The 15,958-nt window shown below is 38.9% G+C and overlaps 1 protein-coding gene across 12 annotated transcripts in view; it reads right to left on the reverse strand.

The window, feature by feature from the left end:
- LOC121669244 overlaps positions 1-15,958 on the reverse strand; it is a 281,899-nt gene that overhangs the window by 127,467 nt on the left and 138,474 nt on the right. For 7 of the 12 annotated variants that reach the window (XR_006017657.1, XM_042037921.1, XM_042037917.1 and 4 more), the window contains exons 1-2: positions 15,420-15,668; positions 6,322-6,380 (exon numbers count right to left, since the gene is read on the reverse strand). Coding sequence is in view for 6 of the 12 variants with exons in the window: in XM_042037921.1 (XP_041893855.1) it covers positions 6,322-6,380; positions 15,420-15,630 (270 nt within the window). In the remaining 6 variants the exon portion in view is untranslated. Of the gene's footprint in view, positions 1-6,321; positions 6,381-15,419; positions 15,669-15,958 lie in introns of those variants that run through there. The other 5 variants (XR_006017659.1, XR_006017658.1, XR_006017661.1 and 2 more) reach the window with 2 other exon arrangements.

Consider the following 15,958-nt stretch of genomic DNA (forward strand, 5'->3'; position numbering starts at 1 on the left):
AAAGCTCTAAGGTATTTAAATTAATTTGCTTAAAAAAAAAAAAAAAAGACATCCATTAAAAATATTGAGTGTTCTATTAGAAGTATAGTCTTTTTACTACCTTTAGCACCAGGTTATCAAGGTACCCTCAGCAGTCTATTAAGAACTAGAAGTAGTGTCTGTCACACTTGGTTCATTTCCTCTTTCTCTAAGGGGAAAACAAAGTATAAAATAACATGTTTTGATAAGGTTTCTTCTCTTTTATTATTTTAGTAAATGCATATACATACTTCTGTGTTTGTGTCAGAGACAAAGCTATGTAAAAGAATTGTGCCTTCCACTTGAATTTCTATGGGAAGTGGCTCCCAACCACCCCAAACAGTTCTTAGAAAGGCTGAGGAGACAAGCTTTATAAAGGGTCTAAAAAGTTTCAGTGTGCATAAACTGTGTTCATTGCAGTGATTTTCTACCTCAAAATTAAGGTAATTTTTTAAAAGTAGCTTCAGCCAGTCATTGCCTTCAATAAGTATGATCTCATACTGGAATCTTTATTCTTTGGGAAAATCTTGTCTTTAGAAGGCTAAGTAAGTTTTCATATAATGGAATCACAGAATAAATGAGTTTGGAAGGGATATTGAAGTCACATCATAAAATGGCCTGGGTTGGAAAGGAACATAAAGATCATTTAGTTCCAACACCCCTGTCAGGGGCAGGGACACCTTCCACCAGACCAGGTTACACAAAGGTCCGTCCAACCTGGCCTTGAACATTTGCCAAGGATGGGGTAGCCACAGCTTCTCAGGGCAACCTGTGCCAGGGCCTCATCAACCTCACAGGAGAATTTTTTCCCAATCTCTAATCTAAACCTACTCTCTGTCGGTTTGAAGCCATTCACCCTTGTCCTGTCACTCCAAGCCCTTGTAAATTGTCTCTCTCCATCTTTCCTGTAGGATTCCTTCAGGTACTTGAAAACTGCAATTAGATAACCCCAGAGCCTTCTCTTTTCCAGCCTGAACAATCCCAGTTCTCTCAGCCTTTCCTCATGGCAGAGCTGCTCCAGCCCTCTGATCACCTTGGTGCCTCCTCTGGGCTGGCTCCAGCAGGTCCCTGTCCTTCCTGTGCTGGGACCCCAGAGCTGGATGCAGCACTGCAGGTGGGGTCTCAGCAGAGCGGGGCAGAGGGGCAGAATCCCCTCCCTGCCCTGCTGCCCACGGGGCTTTGGGTGCAGCCCAGCACACGGGGGGTTCTGGGCTCCCAGAGCACACGGCCGGGGCATGTCCAGCCTCTCACCCACCAGAACCCCCAAGTCCTTCTCCCAGGGCAGCTCTGGATCTGTTCATCCCCAGCCTGGATTGGTACCAGGGGTTGCCCCAGCCCAGGTGCAGCACCCTGGACTTGGTCTGTTAAATCTCATGAGATTCCTATGGCCTCAGATTTCAAGCCTGTCCAGATCCCTCTGGACAGCATCCCATCATTCAGGTGTGTCACCCACACCCCTCAGCTTGTTGTCATCTTCAGACTTGCTGAGGGTGCACTCAATCCCTTTGTGCACGTCATTAATGAAGATCAAAGAGTCATCTGAAGCAGGTCTGAGAGCAGGTTTTTCAGCAGCTTATCTAGGCATGTCCTGAACCAAGAATGGAGATGCAATTATCAAATACAAATATCACATCTATCAATCAGTGTTCCTGGAAAAGTGCATCCACTTCCTCATAGATTTGTAAAGGTAGCTGTGATCATTGTGGTGCTCTGTTCTGGTTTCCTCCATAATGAACTCAAAGAGCTGGACTCACTCATTTCTGTATCAACTTCTCATTGAGTAAGGACATGTCTATAAACAGTTTTGATTTAAAGAAGTGAAATTTGAGATACTTCAATTCATTCCACATTCTGACTTTATAACTCATATTATATAGCCTTAAACTCTATCCCACCCTAACAGACACTCTAGAATATGGTCATTTTTGGTTCAGAAGATATATCCTCCTAACTTTGTCACTCATTATTTCATCTTTTCCTGCAAGACCTTCTCTTACAGTTTAGCTATCCTAAGCATAGAGAGCAATTACCATCTAGCGCTCAAATTGCTTATAAATGGTGATTATAAATAAACATGTGAAGTTATCCAGGGGCAGGGGGTAAAAGGGGAAAGAGAGAGGAAAATGAAAAAAAAAAAAGACATCAGTATGCAAAAAAAACCAAGATACTCCAGAAGGCTTGCACATCAGTGTCGCTGAGATTTCAAACACTTCACTGCTGGTCATTTTACCAGAAGCAGAAAATAAAAAGCAGCCAGTTTTGTAATCAAGAGATAATCAACTTAGGTGCTCCTTTCATACAGCTCAAAGTAAACTTTATGTTGAGCTGAAGGCTGGAAGAGAGAACCAGGGATCATTTTTCCCCTGAAAGCTGTTCACTTTTCTGTTTTGCACAAACTAGACTGAGTCAGAGAGAGTTCTTTGCACTGGATGGTTCAAGCTGTGGGCTTGAGTTCGAAGCACTTAATATGTGTTCATGCAACCACCCAGCACTCTTGCTGTGAAACCTTCCCAGTAAGAGCCTTGCTATGTGCAAAGTGTTTGTCTCCTTGAAAAACCATTAGGCAATGACATTGCAAAGTCATGAAAAAGTACTTCCTCTAAAGCCTATGAAGAAATCAGACACCTGCATGTGCAATGTAGTCTTAAAAGCAGAATGACAGGATTACAAGGTCAATGGTTTTCCTTTTGACAGATCTTATCTGGGCAGGATTCTGGCTCCTAGAGTGTGCAGAAAAAGGAAAAAGACAAAAAGAAACAAAGAATGACAACAGGCAGCAAAGACCAACCAAGTGAAAAATAATTTTAAACAAAATATACAAGAATCACTTATCATTCACTTTACTAACTGTTACATCCTATGTAAGAGTTTTAGCTTGAGAAAACCTAAATAATTTAATATGCATAAAATGCCCCATTGACTCCCCTGATGTTCTACTCATATGATTCCATTCCTGTTGGGCTGATCCTTCAAGAAACAGGCAATAGTTTACATAGGTATATGTCAAGGAGGACCAAATCTGCAGCACCAAAGAGGAAGTCTAAGCAAAGAATGGAGGCAGAATTAGCACAGATATTTTTGCAGTTGTTTAGTGGTCATCTCTAATGCAGAGTCCAAATTTCTCGGCAGGATGGAGCACCTCTCCTGTGAGGAAAGGCTGAGAGAACTGGAGTTGTTCAGTCTGGAAAAGAGAAGGCTTTGGGGTGATCTAGTTGTAGCTTTCCAGTACCTGAAGGGAGTCTACAGGAAAAATGGAGAGAACGACCATGTAGTGACAGGACAAGGGGGAATGGCTTCAAATTGACAGGTGTAGATCAGAGATTAGGAAGAAATTCTTTACTGTGAGGGTGGAGAGGCACTGGCACAGGTTGCCCAGAGAAGCTGTGGATGTGGATGCCCCATCCCTGGAAGCGTTCAAGGCCAGGTTGGATGGGGCTCTGAGCAACCTGGGATAGTGGGAGGTGTCCCTGCCCATGGCAGGGGTCAGAACTAAATGATCTTTAAGGTCCCTTCCAACCCAGGCCATTCTATGATTCTATGAAATGATGATAGGAAGTGCCACATGAAACAGTGCGCAAAGTGTAAAATCTCCAGCTGTGAAGAAATATTCTGGGAACAAGGCTTTTGTGTGATTATTGGTATTAATCTAGTCCAGGAGTTTGGGCACACTGGCAGGACCACAGCCCACATATTGCATATCTATTTTCTTTCCCACATTTCTCTACACTTGACTAATTTCCAATTCAGCAGGTCATTCTGTATCACTGAATATTTGAAATTTCTTTCAAAATCAGCAACAAAATGCTAATATTATATATAGATATATCTATCTCTGTTTATAGACACACGAACACATCATTCACACAGGTGCAGAGGATGTAATCCTGACAGAAATGCTGCCAAGGGTTGGGCTATAACACTCTTTTCCCCACCAGATGGCAGTAACTTCAACTTAATATAACCTGAACTGGTCACCACAGGCGCAGCAAACAATGGCATACTATATATTTGGGGTTTTCCTTAAGAAGGAAAGCTGGCTTTTTGAACATGTACAGTAGAGTTATTTCAGTTTCCTTCTATTTAATGGAAAAGTGTTCTACTAATAGCTAAGCTCAACTTTGATCAGTATATCCTACAACGTTTTTTAAACACATATCATTCCATATTATTCTTTTTCAGTGTGCTGTAATTTTGTCAAATTGGAGAAGTACAGGTATTATTTCCAATCATTGTCTTTTTCCAAGAATAATTCCCAAACAGAAATAATTGGGTAACTTTCAACTGCATAATAAACAAACTTTTACAATATATGTTAATGATTAAAGAGACTAAAGGACTCCAAAGAAGGAGGGGAAATTATAAACATCTTTTGCATAATTGTTTGACAAAAGTTCTCAGTGTGCATATTTCTTGACTTATAAAAGCCCAGGGTAACATCTGCAGCAAAAATATTGCAGCCAGTACGTATTACATACACAGGCTAAATTGCCTTTAATATGGGAGCTGACAATTTCTTCTACTGGCAAAAGCAGGAAAGTTTTTGTCAACATAGTCCAGACACCATAAAAAACAATGTAATCTGGTGGATGGGGACTGCACTGTAGGATATCCAGCTCTAGGAGCAACTGATCCGTTGATTCTAACCAAAAGATCATTGTTCCCTTTTCATTTCTTTAACTTATAATTTTTTGAAAGAAATTTTCCAGAAGAAAATGTTCCATATTATAAAAAGAGAACTTCCCTCCCATTCTACTAATATTAATATTCAGAGTGATTAACTGGGTTTATATTCAGCTTTATTCTGACTGCAAAGATAATATCAAAAGTGCACATTCTTATTAATAAAACACACTCTTCCAATAAATTTATGACCAAATATGCAGTCTGTTTGGACAGCTGGCTTCCACCATCCTACAAGCAGGGATTTAGATCCCTTTTTTTTTCTTCCCATGTTGTTTTTCAGCAGAAAGTAGAGTAAAATTTTCTCTAGCTATACAATACAAGTAAGTACAGTAATGGAAAGAAAAGACCATAAAAATAAAGCAAAAAGTGATATAACTACATTCTACTAATTAAACATTAAGCAGCCATTTATACTTGTCTTTCACACTCATGGGTAATATTTCTGAATATTTCACTTTTAATACCAAAATGCAAATCCCATTTACATGGATGTATCCTGGATGAGCAGTATCCCAAACCAGTGACATTTGAACTGAAGATGTTCTCAAGATATTTTTTAGTTCAAGAGACCTGTTCATAAACTTTTCATTATGGCTTCTGAGATTATATATTCACATCAGCTGAAAGGATGAGCAGAATCCACCATAAAAATAAGTCATTCTTATGACATGTCCTCTTCCTGAAGGAAGAGGAAAAATAAAGGTATCAAGTAATCTTTAGTATGAACCTAACCAAAATTATTTGAAGTGGAGAATGCAAAACTTTGTGAATAACCATGAACTCAAAATCCATCCTTGGCTTGGAAGGAGAAACTGAATGAGTCATTGTTGAAGAGGACAAAGTAAACACAGAGTAAACACAGGCATTCACCATTCAACATAAAGTCCCAGCATAGAAAGTTTAGCACAACCGTGTGATGTTCCGAGGGATGGTGAAGTAGCAGTGACAGACAACTGCTTTTTCCTCCAACTGAAGCATCAGTAATAATCCTACAGTTACATTTAGAGAATTCTGCATATTTTGAAAATGATATGGGAAAAATAGAGGTAAAGGAAGAGTCACAAGTACTGAATACTGGAGAACACGTTACAGTGAAAGTCTTGGGAGATGTCAGATATATTTCAGCTGACTTGAACAAACATGTAGCAGTAATCATAGGAAAACAAATACCACCTATAACTGCCAGCAGAAAACAATGGAACAATGGCTCAAAGCTGAAGCTGGTCAAATTTAAATCTGGTAAAAGGCACAAATTTTGATACTTCATTTCATGAAATGAGCACTCTTGCTATGAAGATAAATAGTGGACTAAATAAAAACAATTTCTTGCTGCAAAGACAAAATGCAAGGGAGTATAACAGCACAAAATGTAAAACCTTGAGAGTTTAAACTACATGGTCCAATGCCCCATTTTGATTCGAAACCCAGCCCTGCTTTGTGAGGAGAGGCACCATGACTGAGCTCCTCGGGAGCCATTTGAAACGCAGAGGGAGTGTCCCCTCGCTGTCCTGGGAAAGCCGCAGTGGGATGGAGAGCAGCTGCACTGCCCTCAGCTTCACGTGCCAGGGGCTGGTCATGGTGACTGGGACACAAACTTTGGGGAGTGGGCTCAGGGCTTACCTGCAGTTTGTGGAGCAGCAAACACAGTCCTGCTGTGAGATGGAATGGCAGCTGTACACCTGGAAGAGACACAGCACATCAGAACAGGGATACAGGACTCGTACAATAAACTATCTGAGTTTCACCTGGTATTTCAAAAGGAAACCTGTTTCAAAGAAAGACATAGTGTTATATCCCACACATACACAATATAAAGACAAAAAAGAGGTAGATTTTTTTTTTTTTTTACAAGACTTGATGAACTTTAACAGGTTTACAAATTTAAGGGAATTGTCATATACCCGTAGCTGAAACAACAAAGTAAGGTGGTACAACATCTTCTGTCTTGCAGGCCCTACAACCTTTCAGCACATCTCAAACTGGGGGGACTCTCTTGCTGGATGCACATTTAGTTGTGTGCTGAGCTTTGCATGCAAATAAATTCACAATTTCATTACTTTTATAAAGTAACCAACTCTTCCTAGACTGAATTTTAGCACCCAAAAATTCTGTTTTCTCTTTGTGGATTGTTAGAAAACATATAGAATGAATTCATGTACAAAACCTATATTTTTTCTCATTCATACTAACATCTTCACAGCAAACACAAAGTTGCATTTAACAGAATGTATAGGGAAAGTATTAATCTACAATCACATGTCCAGTACAATAAATACAATACTAAGAGAAAGCACATGCAGCAGAACCACTATTCTGGCAAAAGATATTTATCTTACCCAGTAAGAAATCCTCTGAGCTGTTTGTAATCAACAGATCATATTTAGTGCCTTTCTTTCATTAGCATGGAGTTTTTCAAGAAGTGGGATAAGTTAGCAAACTGTTGTTACACTCAGAGAAAGCACAGGATTTTTAAACGAGGAACCCTTCAGTTTCTGAGAGCTCAATTAGTATTAATTACAAGTTTAAAGAAGCACCACAACATATTCACATTGATAGTATAGGCATATCTACAGCATAATTACTGTCACTTCAATAAGTGCAGTCATGCATACACATCCCCTTCTAGGATCAGAGTGGTGGCATACTCAGTCCAAGCTCCTGTATGAGAGGCAACCGTGTTTCACATTCCCTTTCATAAATGTATCATTTTCCACCTTGCAACAGTTAGACATGTATGGAAAAACAAAACCTGACCACTTGATTAGGAGTCTCCTCCAGAATACTACTGCTTTGATGGCTAGAAATCTTCTAACTTCCAGTCTGATTTTCTACCAATTATTTCTGTCCCAGCATTGTTCTCCAGATTAGATTGCTCTCCTTCACTCACAATTGTCCTGCTCCAACTGTGTACCTTTTCTCTTGATCTTTATTTTATTGAAGAGAAATAAAAACTTTTAGTACCCTCACAATAACCTTTCCCTTCCCACTGTTTGTTTTAGTCCCATTGCTTCTCTGTTTGCTACACCTAAGTTCATTCTTCCTACACCTGGGCACTCCGAATACTTGGCGGAATTCCTGGGGAGGTTGCTGTGGTGCCTCACATGGAAACATTAATAATTTTATTTCATTACCTGAAAGGTCTAACTTGATACTACATTAAATGGCATAAACTTGCTCATGGACATATCAGATCACTGGTGTTGCAGTTATTTTGGATTAAATTCCTCTTACCTAGTTTTAAGCAGCATCTCTGAGCTAGTCACTGCAGGTCCTTTAGAATCAGAGAGACACTTCACAGCATGACTCATCTGATTTATTTTTAGAGATTCTGACTGGATGAAATCTGTTGTGCTCTAGAAATACTCTTCACTGACCATGCCTAAACAAATGCCTCAGTTGGAGAGAGCTAGACGGAATCAGCTGAAGAGCTTGTTTTGTTGTTTATTAATACAGTCAGCTCCGTTTCCTTTAAAAAATCTTGTGATAGCAGATAATAGCAGAAGTGATCATCACCATGTACATAATTAAGTTTTCAGACTTCATCCTGTTTCTATTCCCCATCGTCTCTTGGTTATGAAGTTTGCTCTGGATTATTCATTGATGGTACATTCGAATCACATATTGAAAATGGCTCTTCTAGTACACTTTTAAAACCCACAGTAACTAGAGGTACCAAGGTTTCCCCTCAGAAACCAAGTGCTTATGTAATGATTTGACAGAATTACAGTTTGACAATTGATATTCTAGACTAGCACATGAGAAAGAGGAACAGGTATTTCAAAATATGTTGAATTTTAATCAATCATAAATAAAAGGATGTAGACTTGGGGAAGTAGGCAGGATACTTTTTTGTCATCTCTATTGAACCTCATTAGCTGCATCCTCTAAGCAAAAAGCTTGAAATGTTTGAATAGTAAAAGATAAACATTAAAATTTAAAAAAAACCAAGCATAAATATATATTTCTATCATCATCTTCTCCAGCTGAATGATTACAGAATTTTTCTGCACAAAGAACAGATTAAAATCAGAAGGAATCTGATACTTTCCCTCACCTCCAGAGACAAATAAAGTTAGTTACTGTACTATATGATCTCACAGTGGATTAATATTTAAAAATTGACTACCGTTGAATCTCAAGAATTTACCAGAAATCCTCCTAACATAAGCTATAAAAGAGAAAAAAGTGTAACCACTATACCACTTTTTCTTTCCTTCGTGAAGGAAGTGCTAGTACAGATAAAGAGGTTTTACAGATAAACAGGTTTTGCAGCAAGTAACATGTTGGGCTGAGTATCTCAGGAGTTTGATTTGGCCAATACAAAGTCATGAAGGTTTTCTTCACATTTCACCAATTGCACAAACAATTCAAAGTAGAGTTACTCACCAAAGCAGAAGTTATCATGAACACTTGTTATCCTACTTGGTGCTCAGAAACCAAAAATCAGAATAACCCTCAGAAGAGCAAACACCGAACAACTTCACTTTTTGAACCACAATGCCAAAAGGATTCAATTCCAGATAGTTCAGGCTCATGGACAAATTCATGGACAGGATGTCCATAAACAGATACTGAAGAGTACAAGTAGGATGTTCCCTCTAGCCTCACACATCCAAAAATGATGCATGCCAAGGGACTACAAGGGAAATGGATTACCATTCAGACCCAAAACCCCAGTCACAGCAGGTTCAAAGGGATCTTGTTTCACAGAAATATGAAAGATTTTTTCAGAATGAAATTTCTGAAACTTTTTTAATGTCAGACCATCAACCATCATGCCCTTCATAAACCAAAAACCATCAGATTTTTCATGCTTGATGAAAATTCTATTTTCTTGGGTCAGAACTCTCACGAACATGTCCTTGACAGTGGCATTATTAATCATATACACCGATCTTTTCAAAGTATCTCTTTTCTGAAATGACTGGTCTCATTTTGCAGTCTACTGTGTATTCTTTCACATATTGTTAATCAAAAAACTTTGGATGCTTGTTCTAGTTTGCAAAGTACCTTACTCACAAGCGTACACGCATTACAAGATTTCTTCACAAATAATTCTTATCAGTAATGTATAACTTCCAGAGCTCTCCAATAGATACAAATACAAGGCAAATTTCCACTCCTGATTCTGAAACAGGATGTAATAATTTTACCATAGGCATATCTATATATAAAATAGACAATTTTTATTCCTGAAAACTCCCTCTTTCACAACTAACTCTTTAGTTAAGGAACGGAAAAATCAAATATGAAAAAGAAATTAAAAAGGGAAGAAGCAAATGCTGAGAAAAAGGCATGTTTTAAGTAAGAAGAATCATTGTAATGGTCTTCTGAAAATGTTAGAAAGGCAAAAGCAACCATGTTTCCTACTTGTTTTCCATTATTTACTACTTGTTTTCTACTTTAGGACAATGAATCTTCTTGAAGACCGGAAAGCAAATGATATTTTGGGCTGCATCAAAGCAGTGTGGCCGGCAGGTGACTCTTGCCCGGTACTCCACTCTCATGAGACTCCACCTGGCATATTGTGTCCAGCTCTAGGGCTCTCAGAACAGTACAGAGGTGGACTTATTGGAGAGAGCCCAGAGGAGGCCACAAAGATGATCAGAGGGCTGGAGCAACTCTCTTATGAAGACAAGATGATAGAATAGCAATTGGCAGGCCTGGAGGAGAGAAGGCTTGGGGGAAACCTTACTATGGCCTTTCAATACTTGAAGAGGTTTAGAAAGCTGGAAGTGACTTTTTACAAAGGCTTGTAAGGACAGGAAGAAATTCTTCATTATGAGGGTGGTGAGACACTGGCACAGGTTGCCCAGAGAAGCTGTGGATGCTCCATCCCTAACAACGTCCAAGGCCAGGTCGGATGGGACACTGAGCAACCTGGTCTAGTGGAAGGTGTCCCTGCTCATGGCAGGGAGGTTGGAACAACATCGTCTTGACCCTGAGAGGAGCTCAGTTGGTCAGAGCATGGTGTTAATATTGCCAAGGCCATGAGTTTGATCCCTGTATAGACCACTCACTTTAGGGGTGGACTTTGGTGATCTTTGTGGGTCCCTTCCAACTCAGAATATTCTGTAATTCTGTGATGTTTCATGTCTCCTCCTGCCAAAACTATTTTATGAACCTTGGCATGACCAGCTCTTTGCAATAAATATTTTTTACCCGAAGGTCATATGACTTGTGATTGTGATTTTAACTTAGACAGGGTCTACACAAGAACAAAGCTGTTATTGCCATTGTTCTACATGTCTCTGTTAAAAAGCTACCAGAAATATCAGGTTATTTTGGACTAACATTATTTCAGTAATGCTAAAGCTTCCTTTTCTTTGAACAGGATATAAGCATTAAAGGGACTTCTACTTATCAACAACAGAGGCTCAGAAAACGACAGGCCTGAAAAGAACCTCATACACTTGAGATGCTCCTGGAATCAGACTAACTTCCATTTCAAAACATCATGGAACTACGACACTGAGTGAGAAAATGTGACTTTCTGATCATTTCAGAGTTCATCTTGCATCTGTTATTTATATTCAATGCATTTGGAAGGAGCCTTGAATAAGGGGCAACAACTTAATCAGACTTTCTAATGCTTTTTGTGGTGGGGATTATAGACCAAGAAGAATACTCAAGAGCCAGAGAGACTTAATTTTTTTTGTACCTTAAATCAAAGCTGATGCAGTTAGTCATTCCCAAGTTCATAACAGAGCAAATCCATGTACAGTACCAAAACCAAATAACTTTTGCTGACTTAACTGATCTATCAATGCTCTTGGTTTTGAGGGGGAAAGTCTAGAGGCTTTCAAATGCTACCAAAATTCAAATCACATGTGTTGGGGTCCCTCCCCCTGCCATGGAGCCCTGGGAGAGGGGCCCTGGGGGGGAGACACGGGGTTTCCTAGCCCCTGGTCAGCTTCATTCCCCATTGGTTGGTTTGGGTTCCCTGGTGCTGATAACGCCAAGGACCCTCGGGTCCCGTGACTGCAGAGTTCCTGAGCTGAGCTCCAGCCATGCGGCTGGAGAAATAAACACCTCTGAAACATCTACCACGAATCCGTCTAAATATACTTCACTTTCCACGAGACTCCTGGTTTGATATATGCATGTTGCAGTAATCCCCTCTGCAACACACGTGGTTTGAGCTTTGATGATTCTTTGCTCCATGGGTTTGTCCAAGTCCTTGCTCTTAGCAAGTCACAGTCAGGTTTGAATATTCTGGTTCATTAAGATAATGTAGAAAAGGATTATCTGGAGAAGAAAATCAAAGGAGTTTTAGTGGGAATTAACCTGGAAGCACTTTTAGAAACCTTGGGTTTAAAAGGTGCCTTTTCATTAAATTTCAGTCAACTGTAATTCATCTTGTATCACCAGATTAAAACCTGGGGTTTCATCTGGTTTTTGCTGCCTTTATTTTATCTAGTAGATTATTAGGATGTGCAACACAATAAACTACTGTCCTTGAAATGGTGATTTACAGCATTATTGCATATCATAAAAAAGTACAGCGTCAAAATTGCTTAAAGCCAGAGTGCAAATTACTTAAAGGTGGTCCCAAGCTGCAGAACTCTCATCTCCACTGAGCAAGAGTATCATGGTCTCTTTGTCCTAGTTTGGCATACTATGACAGAGATGACACTTTTTTTTTTCATTCAAGTGAGCAATTCAATCTAAAACTGCCCTAAAATAAGCTGGTGACACAGCAAACCTTGCCTAGAGCAAACCATGCAAAATCTTTGTCTACTTCTCTAGTGAAAAAAAAAAAAAAAAAGAAATTCATTCTGAAGATAACGAAGGCATGAATTGCATTGATTATGAAAGAAATTGTGTCTGACAACCCTTTCTATGCAAACCACAGAACTTCCCAACATCCAGGAATCTTCAGTATTAAAAAACAAGCAACAAACCCCTCCTTCTCCCTGGTTTCTACCTTCATTCAGAGAAGCTGAACTGGCTTCTATATCACAGTGGAGGCTAGAAAACAGTGGTGATTCTTGAGGATCTTTAAAGTATTTAAGAAGGGGAATACGATGTTTAGATTATTTACTCCTTCATTTAAATGAATGGCCCAAAAGGGAAAAATAAAGAGGAATCTCTGGCTCTTAGTCACCACTGGCTGAAATGAAGTAAAAGGCCTCAAACTGGCAGCCTGAACTTTAGCTTGAATGAACCAGGTGCGAAGTTGGCACATGGCTCAAGCAACAGCCCAATTTTTTTTCAGAATCTCAGTATCAACAACACAAGAGGGAGAGGACCATGTGTACTTTGGGGCAAGACATCAACACATGGTAAAAATCCACCCTACAACAACACCAGTAGGAATAAAAATTAATGGTTTCACAATCATGTTTTCATTGTTCATGGAGATGCAACTTTTCCCTTCAACACCAAGTTTTACACATCTTTCATTCCTCAGCTCCTTACAGGAGGAGAGTAATTATTTCAAGAAATGATCACAAATATAATTAAGATCAGATCCTCTCCTTGGTAAACTGTGCAGACTTCTGTGAATCTAGAAATTATTTTATCACTTACATTAAAATGGACAAGAGGAAAGCCTTCCACTTAAAAAAAAAATCTTCCTTCCAATAGAAAATCTCCTTCTTTAAAAAAAAAAATTAAACTGAATGTTTTATTAGCACGAGAATAATTTCAAGCAGTGTTTAAATACCAAATACAACAGCACTGTCTTTTGCACTGTTTATGCCATACATATGACAGATTATTTAATCTTTTAATTTATCATTGCAGTGTCATAAAAATGAAGAGGATTTCACATAGCCTCAATAAGGCTGAACACAAAACATTTCCACACAGTGTATGATTTTGTAAACTGCAGTGAGTATATGAAAATGGCTGCCATCATTAACATGCATCTATAGTTCAGCAGGAATATCAAAATGTCTTATTATATCCAACAGCTTACACAAAAGATCAGCAAACAGATTCTTCTCTTAAGGTAATGGGACTAGTTAATGGACATCCTGGAGAAAAGGTACAGCTTGCAATCATGTCAAAGTCCAGCTGAAAACTGAATTAGTATGCAGGGCATAAATTATCCAGAATGAATCCAATTAGTCCAGATTGTGACCATTTTAAGATAATGGGATTCCTACTTTTTACTGTTAACATTTAATTGCTTATGCTGCATATTTATATTTTCCTGTGCATGTTTATATTTTCCTATGCAAATCTGGGGGTTTTTTCTTGGATAATTTTGGCCCATAAATGTGCAGGGTAGGCCAAAAACTTTTTTTCAAAAAAGCCTGTTGTTATTTGAGGGCAACTTACATTTAGTTCACACACATGCTTTCATTTCAAATACACAGTCCTCAGTCTGGAGTTAAACCGTCCTAAAGATCAACAAAAGTTCAGAATACACCCTGAGAAAATACTGCCCTCGATACACTCATAAATATTAATTACATTTATAGGCTAGCAATACAAATTCTACCAAGTACCATAGGTCACTGCAGGAAAAAATACTGATGGAAATGATGTGAGTAATTATTAGTGTTTCTGGAACTTTTAACTCTGTTCCACAGTTTGTCAGATATTTCCCTCCCCCCAGTTTTAACAAGAATAGTTGGAATAAAATTAATCTCATATTGATAATAAGAAGACAAATGCTGTAGCTTGTAATAATACAGACCATCACGTAGTAAGTATGTAACAGAAGCTACTAAAGCAAACTCTTTTAACAGTAAAATTCTAATAAAATAGTAAGCCATCAAAATTTACAAACAACCACAAACAGTTAAAATATCACAGAACAGATGTAATAAACACAATTAAAAAATCAGGCACACCTATGCCAAGGCAAATACACTGCACGTTTTAATTTTTCAGGAGAAAATGTAACACGTCGCAGCTAAAGGAATAACAAAGCATAAAGAAACAAGTGCAAACATAACGATTCTCAAAGGTTAATGGTTACACCACAGGCTTATAGTCACTGATCACATTTTTACTACCTGTGCCTGCAGATAATTCTCCTTTTTTTCCCCCCCTGAATATGGCAGGACTATTATGTGTTGATTTTGTGTGCATTTTCAGTTGTCTTGTCTAGAAGTGCAAATCTTAAAAACTGGAATTGTAGAGCCAAAAAATGAAGAAAAAAACCTGGCAAAATGTTGGAACAAAAAAGTTATTGCAGAGAGACAGAAATTCATTTCTTTAATACTCTGTCAAACTTATAATAATGTGCACTTGGAAAGAAAAGCAAAATCTTATTTTAAATAGCATTTGCTAAAGCTACGCTAACAAAAGGATTTGTGGCCCTGTCACGAAAAAACATTGACCCTTGACCTTTTTTCACTTTAGAGAAGGAGAATAGCCAGAATCTTGTGTATCAAACAAATGTTTGTTTTGTATAAATCTTCTCCGAATTTTCTTAGTTTGCTGCAAAAGCGGAGGAAAAAAAACTAAAAGACAACAAAAAAAGAAAAGAAGAAGAAACTGCCCCGAACGAAAGGCTCGATTCAGAAACAGTGCAAGGCTGCTTCTAAACAGTCATGTGACTTTTTTTTGCTAACAGCCATGTGCTCGCGTATCATTTTACTCTGAAATAACTCTGCGGATTTCAGCTCAACCTGCCTTTGCTTAGAATGCATGACATAGCCTGTGAGGGAGCCTGAGAACCGTCCCTCTTCAAAAGCAAGGTTCCCATGCTTGGCCTGTAACCATGGAAGCAGATGCCTTTTTTGCTTACCCCTGCTTACCTCTTTGCAGCCACGAGCTGCTCCCTATTGTTAAAAGGGGTACGCCTTGATTTTTCTTCGTCGTGACTGAACTTGCCTCTTCTTCAAAGGGCACGATGCTGCAGGTCATTGGTCTAGACCGTTTGCACGGTCCAGAGAACAGCCTTGATGTAACCCTTGCTCCGTCTGTGCCACACCACCAGCCGTGCGACTGCAGACTGTAGGGGGACATCGGAGATCTGTATTTGAAAAGAAGTCCGTCCGATTTTGCCATTGTGCCTTTTCAGTCATCGATCGAATGAATATCGAACCTTCTGTCGTTGCATGTGTGAAATAGATAGCTTAGCAAGCACTTTTGTGCCCAAACCTGTGCAGTGGGCCAAACTCTCCTCCTTTATTCACAAGTATTGTTGGTTTTTGTAGTATAGTAATTTCTCAGGAACTTTAAAAACGGTGTCTTAATGTTAGACCAGCCTCATAGCAGAATCTATTTGTTTTAACTTGCTTGATTTAGCACTTAATTTTTAATTTTTTTTTTAAAGGTGCTTTCTCTTTTAGTC

This window comes from Corvus kubaryi, unplaced genomic scaffold (genome assembly GCF_017639235.1).
Source record: "Corvus kubaryi isolate FWS band 111438036 unplaced genomic scaffold, C.kubaryi_AGA036_p1.0 37391, whole genome shotgun sequence".
Classification (NCBI taxonomy): Eukaryota; Metazoa; Chordata; class Aves; order Passeriformes; family Corvidae; genus Corvus; species Corvus kubaryi.